Genomic DNA, 17,859 nt, shown 5'->3' with positions numbered 1-17,859 from the left:
TTGATGTCACCCAGAACTTGGCCTACAGGCTCTGGGCACCTTTCCCAAATGCACCTGGAGCTAAAATGACGGCAGCATATCCCTTTTTATTTATTCATTTATTTATTCGTTTTTTGTTTTAAGTCTGTAGCTTTTTGCTGCAGATTATTGTTCAGAATTCCTGAGCTTTTTTTTTTTTTTTTTTTTATCTTTTAAGCGTTTCAACAGATTACAGGACAAGTCAAATGATAAGATATATTTTTTAGACTGAATTACATGAAAATGTCTCAGTGCTTCATTACAGTTAATTTATATACATTAGTTGACCAAAGACAAAAAGTGATGTTCCCTGAATGGGTCAGCATACCAAAACCCAAAATGTAAGATGTTTACTTTCATAGAAGAGCACAAAAATGATCAAATGTTTACGTGTGAGAACCTGTAACACACAGTTTCTGTGTTCTAATATGTCTTTGTACTGTTTTTCTACAATCTTTGAAAGTTTTATAAGGGCAACATCTGCTAACTGTGGGTTTGAAGAAATATGCTACATTTTAAACTCTCAGCATTGCAAGGGTTTAGTTTAGGTCTATGTTTATGACCTGTAACTGAAGGTGTCGATATGAGTGCCTCCAGACAAACATCACAGATAATAATACTACATCACTGACACTGTCAGCTACATCAATGACACAAAATCAAGCTAAATATCACAATAGTCCAATCAGCCTGTAATTTTCACATTAGTTTTACAAATCAGTGTATAAATTAGAGCATTACGCAATTTAACTTTATTGTTATTATTGTGCCTTAACCTGAAGTAAGCCATGAGACCAGGTGTAAACAATATTAACTTGTGCAGCGGTGAAACAGAGACTGCGCTGAAGCAGCACATTCACCCACCTACTCACTCTTTCAGGCTTTAGCTATCTCTTTCTCACACTTGCTGTTTCTAATGGTCAATGTAACCATAAAAATCATTATAAGAAAACTTGACGTATTATCAAATCTGGCTCATACTAATATCATCCAGTTACTGTGGCTCATTCTGACAGTGAATGAATGAGTCTGTGAGCAGCATTGAGTGGACCATTTCTACTTTTCCATAATTTCTCTCACATATATACTGTTACTGTTGTGAACTGAGCGGGCAATAATAAACCCAGTAGTAGTACCTAAACATGATAGTAAAATTAGATAGGTAGATAAAAACACAGTAACCAGTCCAGTCCCCATTTTAGCACTCAGTGTTTTTGACCTGTGCCTCTTGGATAATTTCAGCTTCCTCATTCTTCTGCGCTGACTCTCCCTTCTCTGCTTCCATGTCTTTCCCCTTGAGTTGCTCCCCTCTTTTTGCCTCCCCCTCTCCCCTCCTCTCCTGACCACAGCTTGACTCAGGAGAAACAGAGGCAGATGTTCCAGGAGCACACAACTGCGCCCCCACCCCTACACCTCCCATTTGTACTGGATAAGCAGTTAACCCCCGGAAAGAATTGACCATACAAGCACGCACACACTCGTACAAAGAACACCGCTGGCAAAATCTATACAGGCTCAACAGTTGTCCAACTGAATGAACAACACACACACACTCATACACAGTGCTGTCCAGATCCCCTCAGGGTCTCTGATAGTCACCACTCTAGGGTCACGCCTGATGTCAGTGTTCAGGGCTCATGGTCTCTGTGGGCAGCTGGCCTGGCTAATCCTGCTGCTGCTGGAGGGTGCTTCTCAAACTAAAGGCAAACCCCTCCTCTGAGGGAGGTTTTTTTTTTTTTTGGTGGGGGGTGTTCACTTTGTTCAAAGTGCAAGCAGGGGTTGTTTGTTTGTTTGTTTGGTTGCTCTTTATAAATCAAACATTACATCAAACATAACAAACAGCAAATAGCAGGATATTGTAGGCTTTGTCCCATTTCTGGAGTAGATTTATTTGTAACTCACGTTTTGTGGTCACCCATAAGATTGTAAACATTTTTATTGTAAAACGATGCAAGAAAATGCAACAAAAAAAAGACAAATTAAATTCCACTCGGTGTAATGAAAGAGATATCGTTTGAAAAAATCTGAATATTTCATATCAATATTTCATGAAAAATATTTTTGTGTTACTGAAATGTTTTTATAAGATTCCCTAAAATTATGAGAATGTCTTCAAATGTCTTATTTAAAGCAACCAACAATCCAATTATTACAATAATAATAGTAATAATAATAATTTGGAGTGAATAGAGCTTCACATATCTACATAGCGGCACATGTTCTGACACACAGACACACCCACAGACACTGGTATTTTTTCTTTACTTTCACATTTCTGTCAGTGCTTTGTCACATTGTACGATAACCATTATGTTACAAAATATAAGCTAAAAAATAAAACGTTTTCCAAGTAATCTTTGGAAATGTGTGAAACTGGTAACAATTGCTTTATTTTCTGTTTACTAATTCATTTACTTTTCCTGTTACTTAAACACAAGCTCTGGAGCAGGCAGTATTTTTATGTGATGTATATTCTATAGAAGGGCACATTTTGACGTTTGAACCGGTTCAAATGATAAATGTATATGCAGATTACACAGAGTGTCGCAATGAGGCTGACAGATGGTGTAAGTCGGTATATTCCTGGCCCAGGTGAGGTGAGCCTCCTGATCACAATGCTGCTGTTAATGAGATAATCTATCTATCTCTCCTACAGCAGTCCCAGCATGTGTGCGTTAATGTTTACGGTCGGTGTGATGGTGATGATGTGGAGGTTCCCACGACGGCCATCCATCCATCCATTTCTTGGCACACACACGCACACACACACGCACAGGCCATATGGCCACCTCATACCCGTTGCATGCCTCCACTGTGATTTGGCATCCAGTAGGCCTTGATCCACCTACGGAGGCCACCTACTCTCACCCAAGAGAGATGAGAGAAATGAAGGAGTGAGAGGTGGAATGGTGGCGGAGAGATGGAGTAGATGAGTGAACGTAAACGGAGAAATTAAGAGACTACGCAGAGACAGAGATGAAGGAAGCCATTTGGTACTTGGTTGGTGTTGTGGTGTTTGGTGAGCAGATGGCCGGGCTCGAGGAGGGGCGTGCCTTGTCCTCGCGACCCTTCACAAATCACACGGTTCTCCCCCGAGGGGCTCGCGACTCGCCGTTCAATAGGAATCAATGGGAATTACTTCGCAAGAGAAAGGGATGAATGGGCGGCGGGGCGCGAGACCTCTTCCTTTGTTGTTCCACTATGTGTCACGGAGCTCCTGCTCGCGCGCGTACACAAACACACACACATACACGCACACACACAGACAACAGGAAAGCACTTCAGTTAAACAATCGACCTCCAGTTAAACTATTTTTTAACCCCACACGTACACGCGTGCACGCACGGTCACGCACACACAAAGGGGGATCAGAAGAGGGAGGAGTTTCTACTTTCTGCTGTTTCCTTAAGACACAATTAGAGAAGCTCTCGGCATAAATTACGTTTTAGGGTAAAATGTTGTCTTGATGCTGGTGAACGATGGAGGGGGGGTCACTTTCCATGTAACCATGCCTTTCAGTCACGCTTTGCTGGCGTAATCGGAAAATGTGTGCCATGTCATGGTGATGAATGACTGATGGTATATTGGCCTGATACACAGAGGGAAAGAGAGCACCAGGGACCTCTGAAAGTCGGGATGAGTGTAAATAAAAGGCCTAGAGAAGGGGGGATTTTACGCCACGCCACATAGACGCATCACAGGCTATTAAAGGGGGTTGAAATCAACTGGCTAAATGAAATGAGCAGCTCTGAGCAGCGTCCTACAGCTAAACACACATACGGGTATGTGGAAAGATGGTGGCAGGCAGGGATAATAGCGTTAAAGCTTAAGGTTAAAGGCCTTTCAATCATTTTCAAGGGGTGTAAAGAGCATATCGCGGACACGCAACCACATCAGACATGTATACACTGACCCGGAGGGGAGAACCAAGCAGGGTCATCAAACTTGTGCATGGTGGCACTGCGGCGCTCCCGCAGCAGCCCGTCAGCGCCTTGCGCGCCTGACATGACAGGCCGAAAGTTGTGCATATGTTATCTGTGGAGTGTGAATGAAGGCCTTGTTTGTGTACCGCGGCAAACCAAAGCAGTAATGATATGCAGACGGAGTAGCTTCCATTAGAGTTTTTAATTAAGTCCCCCCCCCCCCCTTAAAAATCTCCCAGTGCGCGCGCCCTTGTGAGTGCGCGCTACTGTCTGTAAACATTAGAAGAGGACACAGTTCTTCATTGAGTCTGACTGCTGCTCAAACCTCATTTAAAGGTTTTCATTTTTTTTTGAAAATGTGGTGTTACATAAAACGGGCGGAACCTAAAGTGAATGAACTGAAATGTCCAAAAATAAATAGATAAGTAAAAGTCGGTATTTAGTCTGCCAAACATATCTCTCATATGTAACACCATGTATGGTACAGTAGAAGCTGCAATCAGTTTTTAGCCAAATGATTTTTATATAAACTTCTTTTATCTAAGTAAAAAGTATCAATGACATTAAAATGTCTTTTTCAACAGACTTCTGGCAAAGAGGGCAGCATAGTTTTCAACAAACACAACATAACAGTTCAATAAGGGCTGGGCTGATAATAATATAGGTACATTAAATAGAGTAAAAATTGTGAAACATGTAATTTCTTTATTTTATGTATAATTCCTTCGTAAATCCTGATGACTGTGGTCTATGTATCAATGTAAGTAAACATATTGGATATAAAATCACATCGGAAATCGTCTTTTTACACAACAGCTATCTTTGGAGCCTTTCATTTCTATCTATATTGAAAAACAATTGCTTAATTACTGCTTTCCTGCAGGGTTGCTAATTTTGTTTTAGATATATATGTAATCCCGTGAGACATTAATGACTTGGTAAAGAATCTCAGCACAGTTGGGAATGCCAGAGATAAGCTCAGAATAAATCACGCCAACAAGTGCGCATTCTTGCCCACATTTCTCTGCGGATATACACACATATGCAAATTAGACAGTGGACCCTGCGCGAGTTGTGTTGCCAACCTGGTGTATAGCGAGCACACTCTCTGACTTACACTGTAGCGTGAATAGGGTGATGGTCTGCAGCATCTAATATAATCTGACTGTATTTCGTTAATATGATGTTTTATTATAAAACACATTGTAAGATTATTGTTTATGCACCCGGCCATGTTTTCCCCTTCGTTCTCTCTCTCCCTCTCTCTCTCTGGTGCTGTATTATTGTGGGAGAGCAGGTGCTGCCGTCCCAATTACCATACAGCTGAAAGCACAAAGAGAAAAAAAACTTTACTCCTAGTATGACTCCCCCCTCCCCCCGCCTCATATTCCCCCTCCTTTCCCCCATAAAGTCCCTTAATGACAGCCACGCGAGTGACACACCACCAAGTTTTGGTTTTTTTTTTTTTGGTTTTTTTTTTACTGTCTCTATCAAACTGCAAGTAAGGGAAATACACAGGCATGCCTACAAATACAGTTGGTGTGATCGCCTGAGGCCACTGAGCGCACTCTCGGAGATTTTTTTTATATTCTCGAGCACCTAAAACTGGTCATTATCCACTCAAAATGGTTCAAAATCTATTAACGATTAGAGGAAATCGATTGTATTCATTGAAAAATCGTAATGAGTTAAAATGAAGCTCTTTCTCGGTATCACAGCTCTAATATTCAATGCTGTTTTGAAGAAGAGACTCGTCAGTCACATTTTTATCAAGACGTGGGTATTAAAATAACAGCACACTTGGTGCAGCCTACATTAGGAAAACAGCAGCAATGTTTTTATAATGAGGGCGCAAGTGGGGAGAAAGGCTGTAGGTCTCTAAGCCAAGAAATAAAGATAAAATAATAAGAATAGAGCGACTTGTTTTGGGGGTGTGGCATTGTGAAAACCACGGCAGGGGTAACACCATAGGAATGCAGCGGAGCAGATGGTCGTTGTAACGCAGTTGGGACGGCTGGCTGGCCGGCTGGCCATCCAAGGAACGAGCCAGGCCAAACCTTTACCATAGCCCCTCAAATATAAGAAGTCATGGTGCGTCTGGCTGCACCATGTGTATAAATCGCTTGATGGAGGATTTTGTCCAGAGGTAAAATAATTTGTCGGAATGTAAATGGGCCCAGTGCGTCCTAGAAGAGGGAGGCATCGGGGGAAGCATGGGGTTGTTGCACATTTAACAGCTCACTAGCCATTTGGTCCATCCCTTTGAGAAAAAGAGAGGAGGGGGGCGGGTTTAGAAAAGTTGTGTGCACCCCCTACCTCCCCCTTCCCTTTCTTTGTGATGGCCCCTGGGCGGACTTGTGGTGGTGGTGGAGGGAGGGGAAGAAGAGGAGCAGAGGGGCTCATTTGCATCTTATTACCCTTCGCCTGCTGGCCCCGTATAAAACCCTGCACGGGGCAGTAGACCCATCAGACACACGCACTGCCACACCAAGGAAAACGGAGAGGACCGCAGATTTGTTTTCTGTGTTTATGATCAGCATATCATGATCAATCAAGTGGAAAAACAAACAAGCCCATCAAGAGTTGCTTCTTCACCGACTGATTGGAATTAACTCTTTCCATCAGGGATTTCATTCACGTTTCTTCGAGTGGATCAGTCTGCTGGGGATTACTTTGCACTGCAACAGCCTTTCTGTCACAAACTTTCGCAGTGTATTGGAAAATATAGAGGCGGAAGACAGACGCACCAAAAGGAAAAGTTTCACTACAACTTCCTCTTCCCACCCCCACTGCGCGTCAAAGACTCACCTTGACTGCGAGACACTGGGAAGGTTTTACAGGACTTTCTCCATGAGTGTTTGAGCCGGGCTGCACGGACTTGTGGAGCTTTCACTGGTTTTGAGGGGCTGTCAACACAATGGGACGCCTGTGTCTGCTCCTGGCTGTCAGTCTCACCGTACTCACCTGCCAGGTAGGTCCGATGAAAGCAAGCTTTAACATTAAAGGGTATTGAAATACCCTCTGCACATATTTTTGAATACAAACAGCTTAAGATTGATTCTCACGGGTCCTGCCTTAAATACTCTCGATTGATTGATTACGCGCGCGTGTGTGTTATAGGTTCTGTGCTCGGGCGTGTTTGAGCTGAAGTTGCAGGAGTTCCTCAACAAGAAGGGGATAACTGGGAATGCCAACTGCTGCCCCACTCACCTGCAGGGCCAGCAGCAGTGTGAGTGCAAGACTTTCTTTCGGGTCTGTCTGAAGCATTATCAGGCCAACGTCTCCCCAGAGCCTCCCTGCACGTATGGGGGGACTGTGACTCCCGTCCTCGGCTCCAACTCCTTCCAGGTCCCGGAGACCAACGCGGACAGCTTCACCAACCCGATCCGCTTTTCCTTCGGTTTCACATGGCCAGTAAGTAAAAGCAGGACATATAATCGGTAATATTATTAATAATATTGTGGAAATAATGATAAGCTGCAGTCTAGAGCTCAGTTTTGTGCATTTACTGTTTTTGTTTGTTTGTTTGTTTTTTCGGGCCCAATGCGTCAATTTTCACTGTTGGTAATTATACAGTTACCCCCACCCCCGAAAAAAAAAAACTTGAAGTCGTAGTTTTGAGGTATTCTCTGTCCGATAAACTTTGAGTAATGAAGGGCCTTGACAGACTGAGATGTATTAGCTTTGAAGAGTGCAGAACGCAACAGATGCTCTCAAACTCCACACTTGTGAGGGTCTTTGTCAGCAGTGTGTGAGAGGGGCTATTGTAGTATTTCTGTGCTCTTTGGTTGGATAAAACGGGAAGGGGAGGGTGTGTGTGTGTGTGTGTGTGTGTGTGTGTGTGTGTGTGTGTACCAAACGTCTCTCTCCTCCGACCAGCCGTGGTGGGAAATTTAACATCCTCTGAGTTGGCACATCATTGGCAGCACAGCGTGAAATTCCGCCTCGTTTGGTTTTACAGCGGTGTCAGAGTGTGATATGGGCAGGGGTGTGAAAAGGGGAGCAGGTACCGGGCCTTATTAGGCACCTAATCAACACGAGAATTAGGCTGTGAAGTTTATTGGGAGGCCTGCTAATGGCCCGCCTGCTCTGAAGGGAGGGAGGCCTGTAGGCTAAGCAGCTGTTGATTCTCTCTCTGTCTCTCCTCAGGGGACGTTTTCACTGATCATTGAAGCTCTCCACACCGACTCCCTGGACGACCTGACAACAGGTGGGTGACAGCAAGAAAGGGCAGTAGTGTATCTCAAAGACAGAGCAGAAGGCAAATAGGTTTTCCTGGTTTTCTTTCAAATGTCAGGTCATCTTTTTTTCTTTTCAGCCATTTTTATAAGAATTAAGATCCAACTTTTTGAGGCACACACCTTCCCTTGAAAAGTAAATAAGGGTTAACCATTTCTAAACATCTGCTGATTGTAGTGTGGGGAATCAGCTAATACTACATCTCAGTGAGGCAAACGTCCAGTGTGTTTTTGATTACATAGCCATGTTCTTGCATAAAATTTGTGTTTTTGCATATAATGGCACAATTTCCTGTGTGGGTTCACTTGTCTCTTGATAATAGGCATTCTCAGATTTGTTTCTGTGGTGAGATTTACTGTTGTCATCTTTAAGCTATCATCTTATCATTGCACTGAGGTTTTATGGTGTAATCTGTCTCTATTTGGAAAAAACAGTTCACAAGAAAAGCATTGTTGCAAGCCAGACAGCAGATTTCACCCCTTGGCCTTTTATTTTTCACTGCATGACAGACTCATTTTCAAAAACATGTGTGGCTGTCATTCTGCAGGAGCGTAAGCACACATGCAAGACCTGAAATCTTTAGTAAACAAAGGAATATAACTGACAGCTTCATGTGAATGAAAGGGTCCTACCCTGTCCTACGCTCTGCAGAAAAGCCATGCTTCACAACAACATGTGACTCACAACAAGCTGTGTGATTTACTTTTTCAGACAACCCAGAGCGTCTGATCAGCAGGATCGCCACTCAGCGTCACCTCAGTGTGGGAGAAGAGTGGTTCAATGATGTGCAGACAGCTGGCAAGACTGAGCTGCGATACTCTTACCGCTTCCTGTGTGATGAGTACTACTACGGCGAAGGCTGCTCTGTTTTCTGCCGCCCGCGAGATGATGCTTTTGGACACTTCACTTGCGGCGAGCGTGGAGAGATTATATGCAACTCTGGCTGGAAGGGACAATACTGCACTGAACGTGAGTGGTTTTGGTTTTAATCAAACAATGTCAGTAGGTCTGTATGGAGCAATGTGAGGAATATCCATAACTGAGAGATATAGTTGGCAAGCACAAACACCTTCAGGTTAGTGGTAATGCAGTAGTTAAAATTTCAGTCCAATGGCAGCTGCTTAGATAAGCTGAAGGAGTGGCACAATCATTAGCAGCAAGCGGTGATGTTTACACAAAGTGCCTGATTCCAAAATACTGCCTCACAAGTGAGACGTGTTAACACTAGTTCCGGCTTAGTCTGGAATTACTGCCATCTTAAAAAAAACAGTTCTTTAACTTTTAAAATGAAAAACACATAAGCTTTAAGGGGTTTTAAGTTTCTACAGTTTATAAACTACTTTTCAAAGTTAATTTTCCCAACAGTCATTTGCCTCTCTGTATTGTTTGGGGACTTTTTTTTTCACCTCATAATGCGGGGCCCGTGTGCAACAGGCGTCAGTTAGTTATCCCATAGCACCAGAGGCCTCCATTCTAATGAGCCGCAGTGGCTCCTCAGTAATTCACACGCCGCGTGCCTTCCATTAGACCACTGGGGCCTCCTCGCCCAAAACCTCCTCCCCGATTGGCCAAGTGGGGGTCCTGTATTGTTGTGGTTCAGGCTGTTGATTGGCCGAGCACGGTTGTGTATTGTTGTGGAGGGGGCAGCTGCTCGGTGAGAGGAGACAATGGAGCAGCTGTCTGGTGGTTAGTTCCACACAGACCAGCTGGCCCTTGGGGGAGGAGGAGGAGGGGGGGGGGAGTGAGGAGAGACAGGATGAGCAGAAGAAGGGAAAGGATAGGAGAGGAAGATGAGAGGAGGGGATAGGTGGATGGGAGAGTAAACGAGGAAAAAGGAGGATCAGAAAGAAGAGGGAGGGATATGGAAAGAGAGGGGCTGAGGGTGAGAAAAAGGACTTCTGACCCACAGTCAAGGGGAGAAAGGAGGCTTTGTGTGGGAGGCTTTTGTATGGGAGAACAACCATGTTAAAAGAGAGGGCTTGTTGGCTGCATCCCCCTCGTTTGGTGACCAAAACTGACGTAGCTCCTTGTGTGGGTATTAAGGCCAAAACGGTAGCATTTTCAACAACTTTTGAAGCAATGAAGAAACCAGCAAATGTCAGCCTGTTCACAAGAGTGACCCAGTGACACCAATTACCCTCCAAATTTTACTCTTTTGCATTATAAGTGCTAAGAAGACCTCCAGAAGACATTTAACCATAAAGACTGGTGGATTAAGCCTCTTAATAATAGAGAATAAAAATACTCTAGAAACATGCCTGAGCAGGTGAACGTATTCGGCAGACAAACATGGCACCAGACAAGATGAATGACTCCACCAAATAGATAAGAAGGCCTGAGGGCCAACCAGATGGACTGTCAGACAAGCTGTCAGTGACTTGAAAAGGAATTAAAGTGATTGGAAGATTGATGGAGTGCAAACACGCCTCATTTCCAGTGGGTTACCTAATCGTGCATGTTTACTCTCTTTAGCAATCTGCCTTCCTGGATGTGATGAGGAACACGGTTTCTGTGATAAACCAGGAGAGTGCAAGTAAGTCCAGAAAAGCATTTTTAAGTTTCCATAAATTAATATGACAGCGTTTCAATATATTTTCTTCTGTTACTATTAGTGTTAAATAACTGTCGTGTTCACAGGTGTCGTGTGGGCTTTAGTGGGCGTTACTGTGATGACTGCATCCGTTACCCTGGCTGCCTCCATGGCACCTGCCAACAGCCTTGGCAGTGTAACTGCCAGGAGGGCTGGGGTGGGCTTTTCTGCAACCAGGGTGAGTTTACTGACACATTTACTACATGCTTGATTCCCGCTTGGACCCTCTTTGCTTTAGGTTTAAAGTATATTTTTTGTAACGGTTTGTTATTGTTCGTGTTTCCAGATCTGAACTACTGTACACACCACAAACCCTGTCTTAACGGAGCCACCTGCACTAACACTGGCCAGGGCAGCTACACTTGTTCCTGCCTACCTGGATACACAGGCGCCAGCTGTGAGATCCAAGTCAGTGAATGTTCCGGAAGTCCATGTCGCAACGGAGGCAGCTGCACTGTGAGTATCACAGGAGAGGAAGACAGAAAGAGAGATGATGTGGAAACAAGAAACCTGTGTGTGACTGTTTACATTCTTTCCAATATAGGACAATGACAATGGATATAAGTGCACATGCCCACCTGGTTTTTATGGTAACAACTGTGAGTTAAGCGCCAACACCTGTGCAGACGGGCCTTGCTTCAACAGCGGACATTGTGTCGACAATCCGGAAGGTGGCTACTTCTGTCAGTGCCCGACAGGATATGCTGGCTTCAACTGCGAGAAGAAAATTGACCACTGCTCGTCCAACCCCTGTTTAAATGGTACATTTACTGATTTTAACTTCACCTAAACCTACAATTGAACCCAGGGTTAAAACATCCAGAGACTAATCACTGGTCTTTCTCTTAATCCCTCTCCCCTCTGCAGGTGCAGAATGTGTGGATCTGGTGAACTCCTACCTCTGTCAGTGTTCTGAAGGGTTTTCAGGTCCTAACTGTGAGGAAAGCGGGAGTAGCGTCTCTGGATATTGTCTCTCCTTCCCTTGTCAGAATGGTGGGACATGCCAGGAAACAGGAAGTGGCTACACCTGTAGTTGCCCCCCAGGTATGACAACTTTTGACAAATTTGTTGATGTTTACATGAATTTTTATGCAGCTTAGTGTCATTTTCTCAGATTCTTAAACCATACCATTTTCACAGGCTATACTGGCAAAAACTGCAGCTCCCCTGTCTCCCGATGCAAACACAACCCCTGCCACAATGGAGCCACCTGTCATGAGCGAGGCAGCCGCTATATGTGTGCCTGTGTGCCCGGCTATGGCGGTCACAACTGTCAGTTCCTCTTACCAGAGATTGTGGATCGACCCGATCGAATATACTCTGGAAGTGAAAATCCTGATGATGAGGAGGATGACAATGGAGGATTCCCTTGGGCGGCCGTGTGTGCCGGCGTCTTCCTGGTTCTTGTGATCTTGATCGGATGCTCTGTGCTGGTGGTCTACATTCGGGTAAAACTGCAGGAGCGGCACAGTCATCACAGTGACAGTGTCCACAGTGACAGCCACGAGACCATGAACAACTTGACAACCACCAACAACTGTCTCCGCAGCGACAAGGAACTGGGAGTTCTGATGACAACATCAGTTAAAAACACCAACAAGAAGGCAGATTATCATTCGGATCTCACTGGATCTCTTGGAGGTCTGAGTGGAATCGGTGGGCTCAACGGAACAGAGAAGAATGGCTTTAAATCTCGGTACCCTAGCGTGGAGTACAACCTGGTCCATGAGCTTCAACCTGAGGAGTTGCCACCATGTAAAGAGGAGGGTCACCAAGAGCCAGAGGCCAAATGTGAAATGCTGGATGAGTCAGATACAGAGGAAAGATACAGGAAGAGGAAAAACAGGTACACAACCAAGCAAAATACATTCTTAATGGTTGGAATTATTTCATGCAGATGTCCCCTTAATCACTGTGAAAGCATTTGTTGCATGAAGAACAGCATTTCAGAATTTCTCTGTCCTCTTTTATCCCACAGTGATGCATCAGAAAAGAACCCTGTGGCCGAGTCACCGAGCTGCAGTGAAGCAAAATATCACTCGTCCACCGATTTGAACTGTCACGCAGCGAGCGATCTTAAATATCAGTCGACCAGCGACGTTAAATTCCAGTCAACCAGTGATGTTGAATACAACGATCCCAGTGACAGCAGGTACCAGTGCACCAGTGACACCAAATACCAGTCTGTTTACGTCATATCAGACCAGAAAGATGAATGCATCATTGCCACAGAGGTGAGTACGCAAAAATAGACCCAAACGCCCATAACACACACAAAAACTGCAGTTCCAAAGACTGACTTTGTCCCTTCTGTATTACAGGTATGATACCAGTGAAAACCAGGTGGTGGTCCACATACACCAGCCCTGAGCAGTAGAGCTCAGCTTGTCTCCAGGAGGTTTTACTCCTGCTGTTTGCTGCTGTTCCCTCGGATTTACCAGAGGACTTTGAGCCAAGGTGCTGATGAGCCCACTTGGCAAGGACTTAGTACTACGGTAGTACTACGGGTGAATTCTGGATATTTCTTGGATGGATGTAGGTCTAATGTTGACTCAACACTACGGACGGAGTACCAGGAGGCAATGCGAGCGCTTGTACAGACTTTGTACAGAAACAGCGCTGGCTGAGTACTTGTCTAGTCCAGTGAAGACTGTTGGCAAACTGATGAAGACGTCTTCTGCAGTTCAAGATGATTTACTGCTTGTAACAGGATGAACTCCAATCAGTGGAATATGGACTTGTATGTCAACAGTTGATATTGTAGTACCATGGGGTACTGATTGAATGAACAGTGAAGTACCTTTGGAGTACAGAGAATTTTTAAAGTACTGTTGTAGTACTGTTATGTGCTGTGTTTTACAATGCAGTGTAAAATCTGTCATGGATAATGAGTAGTTCGAGTTCTGTGCAGTGCTGCAGAGCAGAGAGCAGAGTTGTAGAAACATTAAACTGCTACAATCTATTCATTAAATATAAATCACAGTCTGAGCTTTCTTGACACAAATAAAACTGTGGGACTACTTCTGTAGCAGCTCAACAGCTTTTCCTCTGCAGCACTGACAGAAACAATGCTGAGCTGGTTCTCAGCACAAACTAAAGAACTAAAGACTCCAGTAGTGACTGCAGATCGATCCAACATGGATTCTGTTGGGCCATACTGGCCTCTGACCCCTGAAAGTTGTGACACACAGGGAAATGTTTTGGGCAGAGCAACTTAGGAAACACTTTTGGCATTAGAGGACGAACCAAGAAGAAAAAATCCAGATGAAAGAACTCAAAACAAACATATTTGAAGTTTAGTTATCAGTTCGTGTATGATTTCTGTTTGAATTTGCTGCACATCCCTTTCCAGAACATTTCCAGAATTTTGTGAAATTGCATCAGCAGCTCAAATTGACAGTTTGGTCTTTTTCTTCCTGACCTCTAGTGATGCTGTTGATTTTTCCAAGTAGGCTGAACTTTAAAGGACTCGTCTCAACTGCCAAGACCTCATTGCACTATAGACGTGAGCGTGCATGTGTGTGAGACAGCACGAGTGTGTGGTTGTATGTGTGTTTGTGTGTGCATGTAGGAGAGTTCACGCCTGTGTCATTGAATGCACTGCTCACTTCCACTCCCTTCACTCTTCCACTGTTAGCCAGTTCAAGGACACCATCACCCTGCCTGCCATTGGTTGAGATCATTTGTTTTTATTTTATTTGTTATCTAAAGAAAGCTGTATTCTTTTAATTTAATTATGTAATTATTTGTGCTCCATTTCATTGTGTTTTTTTTTTAATTAATCCTGTTATAATTTAAGTTGGATTTTTTTTTTTTTTTTTTAATCTGGCAGATAATGTATGTATGTAAGTATGTATGCATGTATGTGTTAGGCACTTGAGACCACTGTGACTGTGTTGTATTTAAGAGAAAATCTGATGTACAGAGCCTGTCATTTTTAATACTGGAAAAAAGGCGCAATATTTTTCCAAAATAATAAAAAAAAAGGAATGAAATATGGCACATCTGGTGTTGAATGCTTGTTTTTCCCTTTCTGCTTAACAAGGGATTATGAGAAGTATGCAACATGCTCTTAAAAGCTGTGTAAATTAGCAAAGCATGAATACTCGCCCGTTCTTACATTTGTAGGTTATCTTAAAAAAAGTAATCTGGAAAATTGAAGCTGAGGGATTTGATGTCACTTAGTGATACTATAAGTGTTTTGCGTGTGTGTGTGTGTGTGTGAGAGACAGAGAGAGAGAGAGAGAGAGAGAGAGTGTATGTGTGTGTTTGTCTGACACAGCAGAAGACTGTCTCCTTGTGGAACCACTAAATGAGACAAAGACACACCCCATAATCATAGAACGCTTAGCTAGCCTCCTCTGAGGCCAGACCCATCTCCTTGTGTGTATTGTAATGTGTGCGTGTGTGTGTGTGTGTGTGTGTGTGTGTGTGTGTGTGTGTGTGTGCATGAATGAAAGAGAGAGGGATTGCATATGTGCATGTGTGTATTTACTTTAGTCTGCATCTTTCTGTGTTTCTGAATTAATGTTTTTTTTTCTATGCTCCTCAGAGTCCAGGACTATTGGTGTGTGTGTGTGTGTGTGTGTGTGTGTGTGTGTGTGTGTGTGTGTGTGTGTGTGTGTGATCTTGTTTTAAGCACAGGGGTATTTATAGCTGAAGAGAGAAACCACCAGTCTGGATTTAGTCCCAGTTGCCCCTGCCTGCACTACTCCGTGTGTGTTTAAGTGTGTGTGTGTCATTCAGCGACCACTGGGAGCACAGAAGTAGTCATCAAAGAAACTCATCTGGTTTGCAGTCTTATATAAACACACACACCACATACACAGGACGGTGAAATTGGATGACAGATGATCAGAAATTTACTGCAATTACAGAGGACACACTGCATTAAGTGTCGACATGGAGCACAATAACACACACAAACACACACTCCAGGAGAGGTCATGGACTGGCTGACTGAAGTAAGATTTGAATGATGGAGTAGAAAGAAAGTTCACAATTCCTTTCCAATATTGACACAGAGCCACATTAAGGGATGAATCTTTCACACCCTAACTGATGGTACAGAGCAGCAGATCACACCACTGACCTGCCCACAGGCTGCAGACACAGCGACGGTTGCCCTTCCAAAGACTGCAACTGTGGCTACTCAAAAAGTATTTGCTTGTATTACACAAGCGGCAGGCAGTTGTTAGCACATACCATGCTAAGCTTTTTAACTTAACTTTTTTTCTGTGCCACAATAGCTTTTCGCTGAGTTGGAAAATCACAGGAGACAGGCTTAAAGCTGGTCCTTTGTTGTTGTCAGGCTGTCCTCCAGCCCCTGAACAGTCGCACACACTCGCGTCCTCCCTCTCAGCATCTCTCTGGTGTCAATAGTCAGACAAAGCCCCGGTGACTGGCTGCCATTTGCTGTCCTGCTGCACATAAAGAACAGCAACTCTTTGAACTTCTGAAAGGGGGAAATCGAAACTTCTTCATGGTCAAATCTATAGAGAAACGTTTATCCAGTCAGTCCACACTTCACATGAGCTCATTCCTTTTTCTTATCGTTCACCTAAATCCTGAACATTTTCTTTTTTTAGTTCTTAAAGAAGTCCAAGATGTACCATCACTCATATTCTAAATAACACAACAGAAAAATGTGAACACAAATCTATACATCTGTGTGCGTGTGTAGGATGATATATTGTCTGGTTCAGCCTCCCCCCCCCCACACACACACCACACCCCACACACACCTCTCTCTTCTAATACAATTTTTATTCTGACAGGGAGTAGGCAGGACCGTAGCTAATCCACAGAACAGGCTGTTTAAGTGTGTCTCAGCTATAATCTGATTAATCTGTCCATTCATACACTCCTCTCCTCTCACAGATCTGTTTGAATGTATAAGTGTGTGTGTGTGTGTGTGTGTGTGTAAACATCTTGGCTGGTGTGTGCATGTGTTGGATAGATGGATGGACAGAAAGAGATTTTTGGGAATAAAAAAAGCGTGTTTATATTTTTGATCTGGTGTATTTGAGTAGCTTCCTTGAGGTCCCAATATACCCTATATGCTCACCGCCATGTCGTCATCAGACACATGTAGCCATTTATACCTGCTGTTAAGGCACAGAAGTCAAAAGGCCAAAAAGCCACAAGTGTTTGTCTCCCATGTTATTCCCAAAAACTCAAGTTTCAAATAGTTACAACATCTGTGTGTCAGTACATCTCTGAGCTTCTGTGCAGTATTATCATTAAAATGGGGGTAAAAACTGGGACCATCCTACATTTCTGTCTTCAATCCAGCTGTGACGGCAAACAAGTGACAGGGCAAGCATAAGAACAACCTTAGTGTCTTCTTAAATTTTGTGAAGTCTTCATTTCTGTTAAGGCTCTCTATTTAGATTACTTCCTGTTTTATTTTGAAAGTCATTTGCTTCTCATCTTCAGTTTTACTTTGTCTTCATCTTTTATTAGTTTCACCTGTTTCTTGTTCCCCAGTTATTTCCACTCCCCTTGTTAACCCTCTGTGTGTTTCTGTGTGTATACACAGCCTTGTCTTCCAGTTAAACTTTGTGTCGTACTGTTTACGTGCCTGCCTTCTTCCCTGTGTATTTCTCTGTGCTGTCCAGGTTTTGTTACTTTGTATCCTGGAACATTTTTACTTTGAACTTTCATCAGACAAATAAATGTTTCACTTTTTGTTTTTGAACTTCTGTATTTGGGTCCTCACTTTTTGCACTCCATTACGTGACACATATCTGTATTTCCCTTTAATTACGGTCATTATTACCATATTTTACAAAAATCTGTGTGGTCTTTGACTTTGTGATGATGAAGTGAAAGTCATTTTTCCACATTGTAGCACAGGCAGCAAAAGATGTGGCACATAAACAGACTGGTTCTTATATAGCGCTTTTCTACTCTAGCTGAGCACTAAAAGCAGTTTATACAACTTGCCTCATTGACACAAGCACATTTTTTCTATGGAAGTACTTTCTATGTAACATTCACACACATTAATACTCCAATGGATGCATCAGAGAGCAACTTTGCCCAAGGATATTTGGCATAAAGACTGAGAGCAGCCAAGGATTGAA

The 17,859-nt window shown here is 43.4% G+C and overlaps 1 protein-coding gene across 1 annotated transcript; it reads left to right on the top strand.

Annotated features, from left to right (window-relative positions):
- Positions 1-6,429: 6,429 nt before the first annotated feature.
- Positions 6,430-14,786, top strand: dldh (dihydrolipoamide dehydrogenase). The gene is made up of 12 exons (XM_085267831.1): positions 6,430-6,913; positions 7,063-7,356; positions 8,092-8,152; positions 8,893-9,150; positions 10,654-10,714; positions 10,819-10,949; positions 11,058-11,227; positions 11,316-11,532; positions 11,639-11,815; positions 11,912-12,617; positions 12,750-13,005; positions 13,093-14,786. The coding sequence occupies exons 1-12, from the start codon at positions 6,860-6,862 to the stop codon at positions 13,096-13,098; spliced, it is 2,391 nt and encodes a 796-aa protein (XP_085123957.1). The 5' UTR covers positions 6,430-6,859; the 3' UTR covers positions 13,099-14,786.
- Positions 14,787-17,859: the final 3,073 nt, after the last annotated feature.

Source organism: Mchenga conophoros, linkage group LG1 (assembly GCF_057382185.1).
Source record: "Mchenga conophoros isolate Kocher_MC1m ecotype Shallow Benthic linkage group LG1, M_conophoros_male_GT1.1, whole genome shotgun sequence".
NCBI lineage: Eukaryota > Metazoa > Chordata > Actinopteri > Cichliformes > Cichlidae > Mchenga > Mchenga conophoros.
Note: the sequence above shows the minus strand (reverse complement) of the source record. Positions and strands in the feature narration are given on the sequence as shown.

Coding starts and splice junctions, on each gene's coding strand:
- dldh (XM_085267831.1), top strand. CDS start 6,860: ATGGGACGCCTGTGTCTGCTCCTGGCTGTCAGTCTCACCGTACTCACC. Junction 6,914..7,062: donor TCACCGTACTCACCTGCCAG/GTAGGTCCGATG, acceptor TGTGTGTTATAG/GTTCTGTGCTCGGGCGTGTT. Junction 10,950..11,057: donor TGGGCTTTTCTGCAACCAGG/GTGAGTTTACTG, acceptor TCGTGTTTCCAG/ATCTGAACTACTGTACACAC.